The following is a 15,299-nucleotide window of genomic DNA, read 5'->3' on the forward strand; positions in this document are numbered from 1 at the left end:
ATAATGACGAACATTTGTGTTTTGAATTTGCCAGAGATTTTTTTTAATTTGTGGGAAAGAATTCCTAAAATGTACATAAACCCAAAAATGAGCCGTCCTGAATATGAATAATGGTATCACCACAGAGTAAAATTACCTAATGAATTTAATGATGGCCAACCTAAAACGTTTGCCTTTTGCAAGACCGCCTTTAACGTACACACCACTATGTCTGAGTTTTTCGGACTCAAAATTGTTTTGATTTCAAATAACAGAAAGTTTTCCTTTAGTTATACATGTTCACAGAAATGAAAAAAAATTGTTAAATGCATTAGTTAAACTGTTTTATTTTTTTTAGTTTCAACTGTATTTTGCTAAAATTTTAAAGTAATTTGTTCATTGTGAAATGCATCCTCTAAGTAATCAGTTTTACGTGTAGTCTACTGTAAAGTCTATAGCCATGTGTACTGATCCGCCCTGTTTTGCTCTTCATTATACTAAAGTCATCGAAAGATGGAATTACAAATATTTACAAATAATCGAATTTTGATAAGAACTCTATTTATGGAGGGACATGTATAATATTGTATTTCATACCTTCGCGGCGGAAGACAATGGTTTTCTCGGGGAGTCAATTTCAACTGTTTCCCTCCCAAACATGCACTATTTATATTGTGGTTGTGATATTTTGATGCCCCATTTTCAAGAAACATCTTGCGAGCAAACATATTTTCATTTGATTGAGCTATTATAGGCTTAGACAGTAATAATCGACCTATATTGATTCCAAGGGTCAACTTGTTATTCAAGGTAAAGAGGCCTGACCAAGAATATATAAAGAATGCATATTTAAGCCATCGATAAGTAACATCGAATAGTTGCAGTGTCTGATACACCTGCCTACACCTTGTTTAGTCTCAATAATACATGTAGAACAATGAACTCAGCGGATCCGGAAACGACAGGGTAAACTCAAAACATCGATAAGTTACATCGACTTTAATAGTTGCATCGTCTGATCCACCTGTTTACACTTTGTTTCGTCTCAGTGATAGGACAATGGACAAACGGGATCGGGAAGAGACAGGGTAAATTCAAAAATATTTTTGTTATTCTATAATTAATTTATCTGGTACCACACGATAAATGCTGCCCCTTGTCGTTGAAGCACACGATTGCTGATTTTCATCTTTTTAGGGTTCATAAAGCGGTTGAAAAAACGTTAAAAAAAAGTCCTACGGTGATGCTGTTATACCGTGCAGCCATGTAATAAAAGACCAAAAAAAAATACTCACAGTCCTGAATTGAGAGAAAACGTGGGTTCTTATTGGGCATACAAAGCTAGGGTGTTGAATTGACATTATTATGCGGATTACATGGTGGTTTTAATTTTGAGGGTTCGTATCATTGGCTCTGTCAATATCATAACTTGTCATACGTGTAAATAATATTTTAAATTCTTGAATATGCTTTTGAATCATTCAAGTTTGTGTGTGTTTGTGTTGGTGAGGGAGGGAATGGGTGGATGGGGAATGGAATTTCGTAAATTTCAAAACGTATTAGAATCAATGTTTTGGTAATTAACTTCTATGTATAATGACGAACATCTGTGTTTTGAATTTGCCAGAGATTTTTTTAATTTGTTGGAAAGAATTCTTACAATGTACATAAACCCAAAAAAATAAGCAGCCCTGAATATGAATATTGGTAAAATTACCTAATGAATTTAATGATGGTCAACATAAAACGCTTGCCTTTTGCAAGACCGCCTTTAAAGTACACACCACTATGTCTGAGTTTTTCTGACTCCAAATTGTTTTGATTTCAAATAACAGAAAGCTTTCCTTTAGTATTTTGCTAAAATTTTAAAGTAATTTGTTCATTGTGAAATGCATCCTCTAGGTAATCAGTTTTACGTATAGTCTACTGTACAATCTATAGCCATGTCTACTGGTCCGCCCTGTTTTGCTCTTCATTATACTAAAGTCATCGAAAGATGGAATTACAAATATTTACAAATAATTGAATTTTGATAAGAACTCTCTTTATGGATGGACATTGTATTTCATACCTTCGCGGCGGATGACAATGGTTTTCTCGGGGAGTCAATTTCAACTGTTTCACTCCCAAACATGCACTATTTATATTGTGGTTGTGATATTTTGATGCCCCCTTTTCAAGATACATTTTTCGAGAAAACAGATTTTCATCTGATCGAGCTTTTATAAGCTTAGACAGTAATAGTCGACCTATATAGATTTCAAGGGTCAACTTGTTATTCAAGGTCGAGAGGCCTGACCACGAATATATTAGAAAGCATATTTAAGCTATCGATAAGTAACATCGAATAGTTGCGGTGTATAATACACCTGTCTACACCTTAATTAGTCTCAATGATAGGACAATGGACTCAGCGGATCCGGAAAAGACAGGATAAACTCAAAAACAATTAATTGTTGTTATTTTATTAATCCGGTACCACACGATAAATGATACAATTGTCGTTGAACATACAATTGCTGTTTTTATATCTTTTGGGGGATCATAAAGCGATTCATAACGCGTAAAAAATGCCCTACGGTGACGCTGTTTTACACCGTAATGTAATAAAAGACAGAATAAAAAAAACACAGTCCTGAATTGAGAGAAAAAAACCGTGTACATTGTACTTACATAGCACAGAAAAGAGTTGAATTAACATAAGTTTCAGGATTACTTTGTGGTTTCTTTGAGGTACGTAGCATCTTTTTGGTCAATATCATAACTGGTCTTATGTGTAAATGAAAATTCAAATTTTCAAATACTGCCGAATCAATTAAGCGTGTGTGTGTGTGTGTGTGGATGGGATATGGGGGGGGGGGGGGATTCGGAAATTGGAAAATTTACCTAAAACAATTCTTTGTATATTAATGTACTTCTATATACAATAAAGAACATCTGTGTTTTGAATTTGGCAGACATTTTTATTTGTGGTAAAGGATTCCTACATAAACCCTTACAATAAGCCGCCGTGAGTATAATATTAATAACGGTATATCCACAGAGTAAAATTACCGATTGATGGCGAATTTAACCTAAAATACATGCTTGCCTTTTGCAAGACCGCTTTTATAGTGCATACACTGTAATGCCATCTCTGAGTTCCATGACTCCAGATTGTTTTGATTTCAAAATAATAGTATACATGTACTTTCCTAAGTTATACATTTTCATAGAAATGAAAATAGTTCTGTTGAATGAATTAGATTAACTATTTTTTTCAGTTTTAACTGTATTTGCTAAAACTTTGAATTATTTTTTACATTGTGAAAAGCATATTCTAGGTAATCAGTCTTACGTATAGAACGTCATGTCAAACGGATCTACCCTGTTTTACTCTTCATAATACAAAAGTCATCAAAAGATTGGATCAAAAATGTTTACAATGATAGGTGTTTTTTTTGCAGATTTCTCTCTACAACTGATCATGATGAAATGATATGTGATCATGAAGACCAGAATATGCACGTACAAGTAAATGGCAAAAATGGATCTGTGCCACACGACAATTCGTTAGAAATCATCAACGAGAGCCAATCAAAAAAGCTGTTGTATAAGGTCAATGATGTGCCGCCGTGGTACTTGTGCCTCATATTGGGGTTCCAAGTAAGAACAAGGTTTATTCAGAAAAGAAAATGCTTTCTTCGGTGATTCATGTGGGATATGAATTGTGGCATTGCAGAAAAAAATACATAATCCGGGTTTGCGGATTATGTAATTTTTTTTTCTTTAACGATCGCTACCTTCATAACCCACATGAATAAAAAATAAATTGATTATGAAAAGTTAGTAAAATTCACTAAATTACTGTTAATGTATATCAGTACGTTTGCTGAAAGAAACAGCGAAATCATTTTCTATCGGAATTTAAGTCTGACATTATCATTGTTATTGCGTGCACTGCGTGATTGTTCTTAGGTAGCTAGAGGTTTTGACGAATTAATAAACGTGACGTGTATAATTTTCAGTCTTGTCAGTGTCTTGTTAGTTTCAACTGCTGTATATTTCGACCAATTTATAAACGGGCCGCATATATTTCAGTCTGGCTGTTTCAATAGAGCTATGAATTAACTTTAAGTTTCGGTAAGTTTAAATAACGCACGCTAGCGCGTTATGATAATTTGTTTGCACACACCGTTGTAGTTATGAGACCACATTTTTCAAAAAATAATGATTCAGTGCTCATATTTACGTTTTTAAACATTAAAGTTTATTTCTTTCCCGTAAATATGATTTGTTTTAAAAAAAGCTCTGAGTTATTCAACGAGTAAAGCAAAATTAACGGAAAAGCCATTGGAAAGCCAAATTATGCTGACAAAAATAGTGCACAGCGTTTTAAATTCTAATAACACAATTTTATTTTTCTTTCTGTGATTTAATAAATCTACTTTTGCAACACTAATAAATTAATCAATTGAATTCATTTTAACTGTCAAAATTTATTACATCAATGAAATTATTATTCAGAGTAAGTATTAATAATATTCGGTCGTGATCCGGTTTGAAGTCGCGAGAAGAGTCAGTTAATGTTCTTCGAGAAAATTAATACTGAAAGAATACTTAATGTATTCATACGCCCCAGATTTGGTGAATGGGTCTTCTGTGTTATGCGTAAATATCACTCACTCAAATCAAACAATGCAATTTAATAGAGGGAAAGAAAGTGAATGTAAATATAACATCATATCCATTACTTGGTAGAGTGAATATTTGACGCTTGCTTTTGTCAGCACTTAGTGCTTTATTATTTTATGGAATAGTCCTTTAAAGCAATCTTTATGTGCAGTTCAATTACTAGAATTAATGTTATCCAATAATTTTTCATTCAGGAAATCAAATTTTATATAGTTATTGTAGCAAGCGTTAACATTAATAATTGGAAACCAATGTAGTGTAATTATTGTGTTTTAGCAAAGATTGTTAGTAAATAAAGTATAACATTGAGTAATGATAATAAATGCTTGTCTGCCCGTTTTTGACCAAGAAGTTGGAAATGCAAACGTACACAACTCTTGTTTCAGCAAGCCTTTACGTCAATAAGCGGGATCATCGCGCTTCCGGTCATCATTCACAAGAGCATGTGTATGGGCGGGGACACTGTGGGCCTCTCAGAGCTCATACAGACCGCCCTATTCACGGTGGGGATGTCCACCATCACCCAATCAGCCATTGGTATAAGGTAGGCAAAACCAAACCTATTGTTTGTTTGTTTGTTTGGTTTTTTTTTTTTTTAATTCGAGTGTTGTATATCATATTCTGATGAATGGAGGATGGTTTCTGTCAAAACCAGCAGTAAATATTGAGGGTAAATTTATTCAATCTCTTTACGATCACCTAGTTAGTGAAAGGTTCTAGAAATGATTTATCTAGCTATTGAAAACAAATATTGGAGTTTGAAGCAAACTCTAATGATACAGTGTTATCATTGGTAATCAAGATTTGGATCTATATAGATATAACTTTATCATCTAGCTTTATCATACAAAAAGGCGAATATTTGCGATTGAGGAACTGATCCAAAACGAATGTTTATTCCGCTTGATTTACAATTTTAGTAGAAGTATAATGAATATTCGAGTTACTAACAAAAAAACCCACAAGTCTTGGTCAATGTATCGTAATGTATTAAAAAAAAACTTAGGTGCCAAGTCTTTTGACTTGAATTTTATGCAAAAAGGCACGTTTGTTTTATCGCCTCGTAGACTCCCTATAATACAAGGGGCAACAGCTGCCTTCCTTATGCCTGTGTTTGCACTGATGTCACAACCAGAATGGAGTTGCCCTTTTGACCAACAAGCAAACGGTATGAATTATCTTTTGTAGTAAATGCACGCTATGCGTGTACTCACTTGCGGGCATTGAATTTTACAGATGCAACATATATAATTGATATAATGTTTTATATACACCTTTACGCTGTAGGATTTTATAAAAAAAAATCATTACTTTATATTTCTATTGAGTACTTAGTCGTTTCATAGTAATAAACTACATTTTCTTTATATTATTAGAATCATCCAATATTCACAGTTTTTTCTAAATTCATTAAATGATTATAATTACGCATTCAGGGTATGGGTATTATCTTTTCATTAAATTTATTTGATTTTATTAGTAAATATGATAAAAAAAATGTCATAAGACGACCCATACATTTTCCCCTATGATTCCCATAAATGTATTTAATTAATACACACTTTTAGTTTCACATTTTTGAATTTGCCATATGACATTTTGAGTTGATAGATAACGAAACTATAAACTTACCGGAAATTGGAAGCCAAGAGCACAGATCTCTCTGGACAAGCCGACTCTCTGTGGTGAGTATACCAAGTACTTCCGGTACATGTAGCTTTTAATTTTATTAGAGCAAATGGAAATATAGAAGACTTGCAACCGTTATCATTATTGATGATCTCGTACAATATGTTTAGCACTGTTTCAAGTATACGCAAGCATGGTTATTATTTTATTTTAACAGCACTGAATTTTAATGTTTTAATTTAATTCCAGATATCAGGTTCACTAATGGTTGCATCCCTTTTTCAAATGTTTCTGGGGCTGACAGGATTGGTTGGATTTTTACTTCGTTTTATTGGTCCATTAACAATCAGTGTTGTGACGTCATCCATATCGCTGTCTCTTTTTCCCATTATAACGACATATGCACAAAAGCAGTGGTATATAGCTTTCGCGTAAGTTGATGAGTTAATTTATCAGCGTTGAAAAGACAACTGTTTGTTGGAGCAAATTTATTTTTCGTATTTATCAAGTAACATAAGTATATGAACAAAAAATATGTAACATAGCGAATATATAATGGTTTTTTTGTACAAAAATAAATACTAGTAGGCTTCCATACCAATTGTATATAGATACTAAAAGATAATCTGTCAGTAGTGAATGTGCTAAAGTTTTACACAACACATGAATTAAAGCACAAAACTTTTTTTTCATAAACACCTATTGCTTTGATTTCAGAACAATTGCCCTGGTGGTTATCTTCTCGCAATATCTCAGGAGATGGAAGATCTGCGAACTGTTTCCGGTAAGAATAAAACAATAAGAATGCTAAGACATTGCTAAATTATTTACGAACACATTTGTTAACCTGTAAGAAGAAAATTTGGTTATATCTTCGTTGAAAAAAGGATGCATCAATATAATTTTTGAATTTGAGAAAAGATTTGGAAACCATTTCCAACCCAAATCTTTGAAAAAGAAACAAACAAAGAAATAAAAAAAAAATCCCTAAAATATTAACCCAAAATGAATTTATGGGTAAAATAGTTATAGATATGTTTTGTTTTTCGATTGATATTGACGTGGAAACAATATTTCGGAATTTCTTTGATCATTTCATTTTTTACACAGATTTTGATATCAGTTGGCTTAAGTTGGTTCCTCTGTTTTGTGTTGACTGCCACTGGAGTATTTACAAATGATCCAAACGGTTGGGGATACGGTGCTAGAACTGACATTAAAACTGACGTGTTGACAAAAACCAGCTGGTTTAGATTTCCATATCCAGGTATTATTGTGATTGATTATGCCTGATCACTGATTTTGAATGTGACATCAAACAATTGTTGTTGTTTTTTGGGGGTTTTTTGGGCACACGAACATGTCCATGCATTGATATGTTTCGCACCACTTTATTAACTATGCAGTGACAGTTTCGTGGGAATTTTTTGACATTTCTTTTTTCATTGTAATGAGGTGTATTTTGACCCAGTGCCACATAGGTTATGTGAAGTTAATTCTAAATTGGTATTTCTGAAACCAACTAAACATCAAAGATGAAATTGTTTTTTTTCAAATCATATGAATATTTACTTTTGTAGTAAACAATAAATAAAACAAAACTTTAAAATGAACATCTGTTAAAAATCATAACAGTATACAACAATACTAAATGTGACAGTTTTCATTTGCTCGGAGTAAATTTAATGTCGCTTGCTTTTTAATGATAATATAGGTCAGTTTGGATGGCCCACCGTGAGCATCGCGGGAACCTGTGGAATGATAGCTGGTGTTATAGCATCAGTGATGGAATCCATCGGCGATTATTATGCATGCGCCTTGCAAGCAGATGCAGGAAAGCCACCGAAATATGCAATAAATAGGGGTACTTATTTACTTGACTAAATTTCTATTTTGCATCGATTGCCTATAAATATTGTAAATGTTATAATGTATCATAATGTTATTCCATGTCATAAGATTCTTCCTAGGAATTGCTGTTGAGGGTTTGGGTTGTTTATTGTGTGGATTTTGGGGAGCAGGCATAGGAACAACATCATACAGTGAGAATATTGGAGCTATTAGTATCACTCGGGTACGTCAATAATTGTCATTCTTTCTTTAGTCTCTTCTCTACACAACAGCCACTATACCTCTTCTACCTCTTCTAATTGTGAAACGGTGACTAATACAATAATGTACGATTTCTACTTTAGTATCTACTTTCTATTCTTCATTGTTGTCGTCAAATAAGTCATATCCCAATTTTTTATTTTTTAATTCTTCTGCTTGAACTTCAACCACTGCAGCCCATTTTTCTTTTTTTCATGTATTATGCAACTATCCTTATGTATATGGTACTGATCTTTTATTTTTTTTTTACCGAAGCTTACATTGGAAACGATTTTTATTGTTTCTAGTACTTCAATTTATTCCTAATAACTTATTTTTGAAAAAAAAAAAACAAAACTATATTGCATTCTGTTCATATATATTCACTATAAAGGTCGCTAGTAGAGCCGTGAGTTTGGTTGCTGGTTGCATTTTTATGACATTGGGATGTATAGGGAAAGCTGCAGCCCTTTTTGCTACTATCCCTGATCCAGTGCTTGGAGGACTATTTCATGTCAGTTTGGGTAAGAATGTTATTATGAATGAGTGATTATGACGTAAGGGGGGTCTATTGGTCCGCAAATCACCCATCTATTATCTGTAAGAATTTTACGTATAGCTTCGTTTGAATGAATTATTATTAATCATGAAAAAAAGAATCATATACGGTATCTTAACTTTGAAACTTGTATTATTTCCTATATTTTTATATGGAACTCTTCTTGGCAAGGAAATCGATTAAATATATAGCTAAAACTCTTTTTCTCAAGAACATTGATAAAGGCAACAACCATGTAGCCCTCTTTTTAGATAATGATATTTATGGTAAGTTGATACAACGTTAGACGAAACAAATAATCAGTCTATAATTTTTCAGGGCAAAAACATGATAATATTGCATGCATTCTTTTTATTGTATTGCAAGGTTTTCAAAAAGAATATGATTTCTATATTATAAAATGTATAAATTTGATGCAGAAAATTGATCTAAAAAGTTTTTTTCTTTACTTTTCACCATAGAACTTTTCATTGAATCATTGCGGTAGCATTTGACCTGATGCGAAGTTCATGTTCATGAAAACCAAACAATATTATTAATAGTTAGCCTTTCTTAGAATGTTTACTTTTTGTTTATGAATACAAATTCGTGGTGGAAAATTTTGTATCTGTATGTTTATTAGCGTATGTGTGTATTTGTGCTGTAACCTTATGATATTGTCTGTAACTATGTAAAACTGTATCTAATAGTCTTGATCATTACTTTTAAAACCATATTTTAATTGGTTCCTGTTTCTGAAACAATCTTTTGCCTATTATTTTTTCTTTAAAATTTGAAGTAAATATTTGCATTGTTATTTAATAAAATGATACTTTTTAGTGTTGCAATGTAAATAATATCTTTATTTATCAAATCCAGGAATGGTACTGTCCGTTGGACTTTCTAATCTCCAGTTTGTAGACATGTCTTCTCCAAGAAACATTTTTGTAGTAGGGACGTCAATTTCCATTGGACAAACACTGCCCAACTGGCTGAACGCTAACATCTCCAGTATTGATACAGGTAAAAGCTTAATTTTATCTTAATTATTAACTCATGCATTAATTATAATCATATTGAATCAGATACCTACATGTATTGCCTGATTGACGAGGTCACAGTGAAAAACTCACATTGCCAAACAATTGTCGATATATTTCAATAATGTGGATGCATCATTGCCCGATGAGACTTGTCTTTGATAAAAGTTGCAATGCACGTAAAACACATTTAATTTTTTTTTTTCGATTAAGCTATATATTGCACTCTTTTTTTTGGTTAAGGGAGCACACTGTTCGACCAAGTCATCAACGTTTTACTGGGCACCCACATGTTTGTAGCTGGGATGGCGGCCTGTTTTCTGGATAACACGGTGCCAGGTCAGTTTTATGCCCCACTCATTCCCACCGCAACGCCCTTACATAATCCCCATTTAGAAAATGTTTCTTTTCTTTCAGGTTTAACTTCAATTTGAATATCGATTATGCAACATAATTCATAATCTACTATGGGTATATATTTATCCACTTCCCATTATCTTTTTCAAAGTATATGTGCCCACTTATTGTTTGTTTAAACTACATAAAATACATTTATTATAACTCTAATTATTTTTCACTACATTCATGTAAGAGTCATTCGATACATTTTGCTGATTCCTTGAAAATAACCTAGACATACTAATTTCTAGCAAACGAGACTGACTTCAGGCCAAACGCGCGTATGTTTGATCAACTGATACATGTACATGTATGCATCTATTGGAACACTTCGTAGTTTCTTTTAATAAAAGGAATAATTCCGATACACTCCCTAAAAATTTATAATTTAATACTAGATGCAACATCCTTTTTGATTGGCTATATTCATTCTTCATCATTGCCCACATCACAATACGAAGCGCGTGTAATTTAATTTTATTTATTTTCACCTTATAAATGGTTGGATACTGTATATAAAGAATTAAAACTATAATGTTAATTATCAATTTGAACCTTTTCTGATTACTAGTAATTGTTTATCGGTATAAAAACACAGTTAAAGTATACCATTCAAGGAGCCAACGCAAGATTCAGTTCCCCTCAAGCAACCCTTTTTTCTTTGGCTTTTTACTCTAAGAAAAAGATCTGCCCTTATTGAACTCGAATCTTGCTTACTTCCACATTGGTATACTTTAACTGTACAATGTCAAACTTTCCATACGTAGATATGTTGTGCTTACCCAAATATTTGCCTGCATGTCCTTATCACGAATTACTGTTGTGGTTGTTTATTTCTAGGCACTCTAGAAGAGAGAGGTTTCACTCGCTGGAAGAAAAGCACTTCTCTACTGAAAGAAAACACGAAATCGGGAAATGTGTATGATTTCCCGTTTTTCCAGGATTTTCTGAACAAACTTTCTTGGACATCATACATTCCTGTGTGCCCTTCTTTTCAATCAAAGCAGAAACGGAAAAACGTCAATATATGACATTAATGTAGCGTGTTTCTTCATGTTTGTGAAATCGCATGAGCCTGTTTTTATTTTTTAAAATTACAAACTGAGAATTATGTAATGCATTTCACTCACCAATAAATATACATCCTCATAGATAAAACATGTACATTTTTTTATTATGTGCAACTATATCCACAACTATATTTCACAATTCGTATACATTTGATTTTTTTCCGCAAATTGAATACAATATAGACATTCACAATATCAATAAGACAGCCACATGTTGATAATCATTCATTAGACATAAAATAAATGATACACAGTTAATCGTTTATGGCCAGTATATACCCTTTTTAAAAACCGATAAACGTGATGTGATATTTTCCGTTCCGTTCCGCTCTCCGTTCCGTTTTCCGTTCCGTTTTCCTTTCCGCTCTTTAGCAACACCCCACTGAACTGTCTAATTTTCGTTCCGCAAAGTAAAAATAACCATTTCATAAAGAAATATTGATCCAGTTTATCTTATGATAAATAAAAGTCTTTCACCTGAATGGCAAAGAGACCTAAAACTCATCACTTAAGGTTTCAGGCATGATCATGAATATATAAAGAATGTATATTTAAATATGGATAAGCTACATCTCCTGTAATTTAGACCGCCAGTCAAAGTGAAACACTTGTATTAGTAAGACAACAATGGATTCAGGGGATCAGGAACACACAGGGTAAATAAAAATAGAGTTTGATATGATCCATTATTAACACCCCCCCCCCTTATGTGTATCGTAAAACTCTGACATTTACCTTTGAAGTGTATTGCTGATTTATTCTTTTTCGCGGTTCATAAAGCATACAGGTAATTCTATATGGGAAAGAAAATTAAATGCATTTCTATGGTGTTCGGAAAGGGCCATTTGCTAAAGTTCGTTCATTACTGGTTTTGAAAAACAATTACGTTGCAGCGTTTAAACGAGACACGCCGTCGCACTAATTATACACATTCAAATAACACGTTGCCGCGCTAACACAACAAAACACTACGTTGCGCTGAATTTGCACTGAAACGACAGCGAGTTCTTTAATGGAACTCAAACATGTTATTGGGATTTTGCAATGACTCTACCATGATACCATACTCTCCTTAAATAAGGAATAAATGTATACTTTTACACAGGATCTTAAACATTGACATCAATTTAGAAATTGTTCAGAGGAGTCTTTTTCAGAGGTACGTTAAATTTGCTTAGCCATTATAATTGGTCTATTATGTTATATGAATACGTACTTATTTCCCCGTCGTAGAATGAAGGAAATTTTGTTTTGCTGTTGCCCTTGTCGCTCTCTATCCGTATGTCTGTCTATCAGTCTACCGGCAGTTTATGTTCATTTTCTTCGCAGATACTGAAATGAGATTTGGTAAACAGATTTATCATAATAATAGGAATATCTAGGTCAAATTTGATTTTAAGTACAATCAATCAATATTTGACAGAGTTATGCAGCAGGGATTTAAAATAATTCAAATATGTGTCACAGATTCCGTTTATTTTCTTCGCAGGGGTTAAACATACAGTGATGAGATTTTGTAAAGAGATCAGTCATAATGACATCGGTCATCTTCCGTTCTTTATACATGTACCATCGATAAATTTTTTCAGAGTTATGCCCTTCTGACGAAGAGAAATTCTAATTTCTTTTAGTTTCAGTTCATTTTCGTCGCAGAAGTTGCACATACTGTTAAATTTTGTATACAGCTTTATCTAGGTAAAGTTAGATTTGGGGTACAATCGATATTTTTTACAGAGTTATGCCCCTTGGACTTAAGAGAAAATCCAATATTTTGCAGTTTCCGTTCATTATATTCGCAGAGGTTGTACATACAATATGAAATTTGGTATACCTATTTATCATATAATATATAGATCAAGTATTTTTCAGGGTCTGATTGCGGTTTTTTGTTACAGTTATGCCCGTTTGAATTAAAAATATTGTTTGCAGTTTTCGTTTATTTTCTTGGCAGAGTTCTCCAAGAAATGGGGCATTGGTGTTTCACGCGCATCTCTAGTAATTGTTTCGAATTTCGTTCGAATGTAATTTTGTGTATTTGCATCTAATATGTTCAATGACTTTTTTAAGCATTGAATGCTTATTTTGTATATTAGCGGTCCTATTACACACCTAGGTCTGGTCGAGCAGACAAATCAATTATGAATGATAATTTGTCTGCATGGTCAAGGCGTAATGATTATTTGTCTGCGCGGCCATGTGTGTTAATGAACCGACGATACTCAAAAAATCTGTCAGTGCTTATATTGTTTTGTATATATAAATATATATATTTGCATGAACCTTGTATTGTATGAAATTGTGTATATCTTCGCTTTCAAGTCAATATATCGGGTCTTTGACAGGAATGTGGATGATAAATAGAACAGTCATAAAACATATTATTTAGTTTGTTTCCGCAGCTAAAATTATAGTGCCAGAAAGGATCACTTATGTATAATAAAAGACTTGACCTATAGGGCCGGTATTGGTTTTTTGTCTTTACAAAAAGCATATCACTCCCACTTCTTGATTTTAGGGCATACCCAGAGAAGTCTAAAGTTCTAGTTCTCATGATGTATAGTGATTGAAAAAAATTCACAGTCGTTGTCAGAGCAGTATGAGATATGGACGCTTTTTAAAATTAATTATCTTTAAATTTAATTTTCAGTTTACTTTCTATGATACGATACATATTTACTTATTTATTTAGCAACTATCGAAAGTCTCACGTGACGCGATTTCAAGGGTGGTTTTATGCATTTTTTTTTCTTTAATTTTATTAAAGATATTAACACAATATCCTTTAAAAAGTGTGTTATTTTACTTCATTTTCCGTATAGGATCATACATATAATTATGATGATTAAATACTCGGCACATGCCGTGTCCACAATAATGTTTAAATTGGGTATTTATTAACCTCATATCTCTTTCAGTCTTGAACATGATAATTCAATATTCATGACACAGATCCATATCAACAAAAATAACAATTTCAGAGGAAATTTTAAAGATTTTTTTTTCTTTGATCATATTTATTTCACAACGATTAAAACTCATGTTATTGTAATAACGCAGATCCTTGGTACGGATGTTTAACGAAATATGCTCTTAAATTTTAGAGGAAAACGCGAAATCTGCAACTCGTGCATGATATTTTCGAAATAAATGTATATATACATGACAGTAAAAAGTAAACAATCCCGTTAGTGCATATATGTCCTTTTAAAACCCATTTGGGGGGGGGGGGGGATAATACATTTAATTTTACGATACATCAGTGGCCTCTCGGGTAGATAGAACAGTAAATGGAGGAACAGACGAAAGACCCATTAGATTGTAAAACTCTTCGTTGCATACGTTTATTGTTTTCTAAAATCAAGTTTCTTAAAGAAAGCTTGTGATATTTCTTCTCCCATTTAACTCAGTTTATCCGTGATTTTATGTTGATTCACTTCTGATGAAACTTGTTCCATGTTAAGACGTTTCAATATCATGCCCCACTCGCAAATGGTTGTCTCTCAAATGAGAAACACAACACTTGACCCAATGTAGAACTAGCACACCTTGCTGTATAAAAATGTTTGCACATGATAAACTACGTTGACTCTTTGCGACAAATAATGCACAACGTCTTAGTTTTTCAACAGAAATTATAGGAAGAGTGAATGTAGAAGGATCTTTAGAAGGTGTTCGAATACTATTATCATTTGCTATAGATGTTCTGAAAAGGCAAACGGAACAGTTTTTGCTCGGCATGATTGTTTACGTGGCATCTGTCTCGAATAACACATAGTGAATGATTCTTGTCCTGAAACAAAGCGTGCTTACACTAAGGTATAGTTACGGTTAATTGCTTTTAAATCAGTACATACGTTTTCAATAATGGACAGCGGTGTG

General features: G+C 32.9%; 1 protein-coding gene across 3 annotated transcripts in view; it reads left to right on the plus strand.

The window, feature by feature from the left end:
* The first annotated feature begins 918 nt into the window (after window positions 1-918).
* Window positions 919-15,299, plus strand: part of LOC128163412 (solute carrier family 23 member 1-like) — a 58,504-nt gene continuing 44,123 nt past the window's right edge. Inside the window, exons 1-14 of one of the 3 annotated variants that reach the window (XM_052827021.1) lie at window positions 927-1,067; window positions 3,426-3,624; window positions 5,040-5,197; window positions 5,721-5,821; window positions 6,265-6,338; window positions 6,532-6,713; window positions 7,000-7,066; window positions 7,393-7,549; window positions 7,997-8,146; window positions 8,253-8,356; window positions 8,768-8,897; window positions 9,791-9,934; window positions 10,195-10,290; window positions 11,191-11,503. In XM_052827021.1, the coding sequence (XP_052682981.1) occupies window positions 1,039-1,067; window positions 3,426-3,624; window positions 5,040-5,197; window positions 5,721-5,821; window positions 6,265-6,338; window positions 6,532-6,713; window positions 7,000-7,066; window positions 7,393-7,549; window positions 7,997-8,146; window positions 8,253-8,356; window positions 8,768-8,897; window positions 9,791-9,934; window positions 10,195-10,290; window positions 11,191-11,381 (1,782 nt within the window). In that variant the 5' untranslated portion in view covers window positions 927-1,038 and the 3' untranslated portion in view covers window positions 11,382-11,503. Of the gene's footprint in view, window positions 1,068-3,425; window positions 3,625-5,039; window positions 5,198-5,720; window positions 5,822-6,264; window positions 6,339-6,531; window positions 6,714-6,999; window positions 7,067-7,392; window positions 7,550-7,996; window positions 8,147-8,252; window positions 8,357-8,767; window positions 8,898-9,790; window positions 9,935-10,194; window positions 10,291-11,190; window positions 11,504-11,622; window positions 12,077-15,299 lie in introns of those variants that run through there. The other 2 variants (XM_052827018.1, XM_052827019.1) reach the window with 2 other exon arrangements.

Source organism: Crassostrea angulata, chromosome 9, assembly GCF_025612915.1.
Source record: "Crassostrea angulata isolate pt1a10 chromosome 9, ASM2561291v2, whole genome shotgun sequence".
Taxonomy (NCBI): Eukaryota; Metazoa; Mollusca; class Bivalvia; order Ostreida; family Ostreidae; genus Magallana; species Magallana angulata.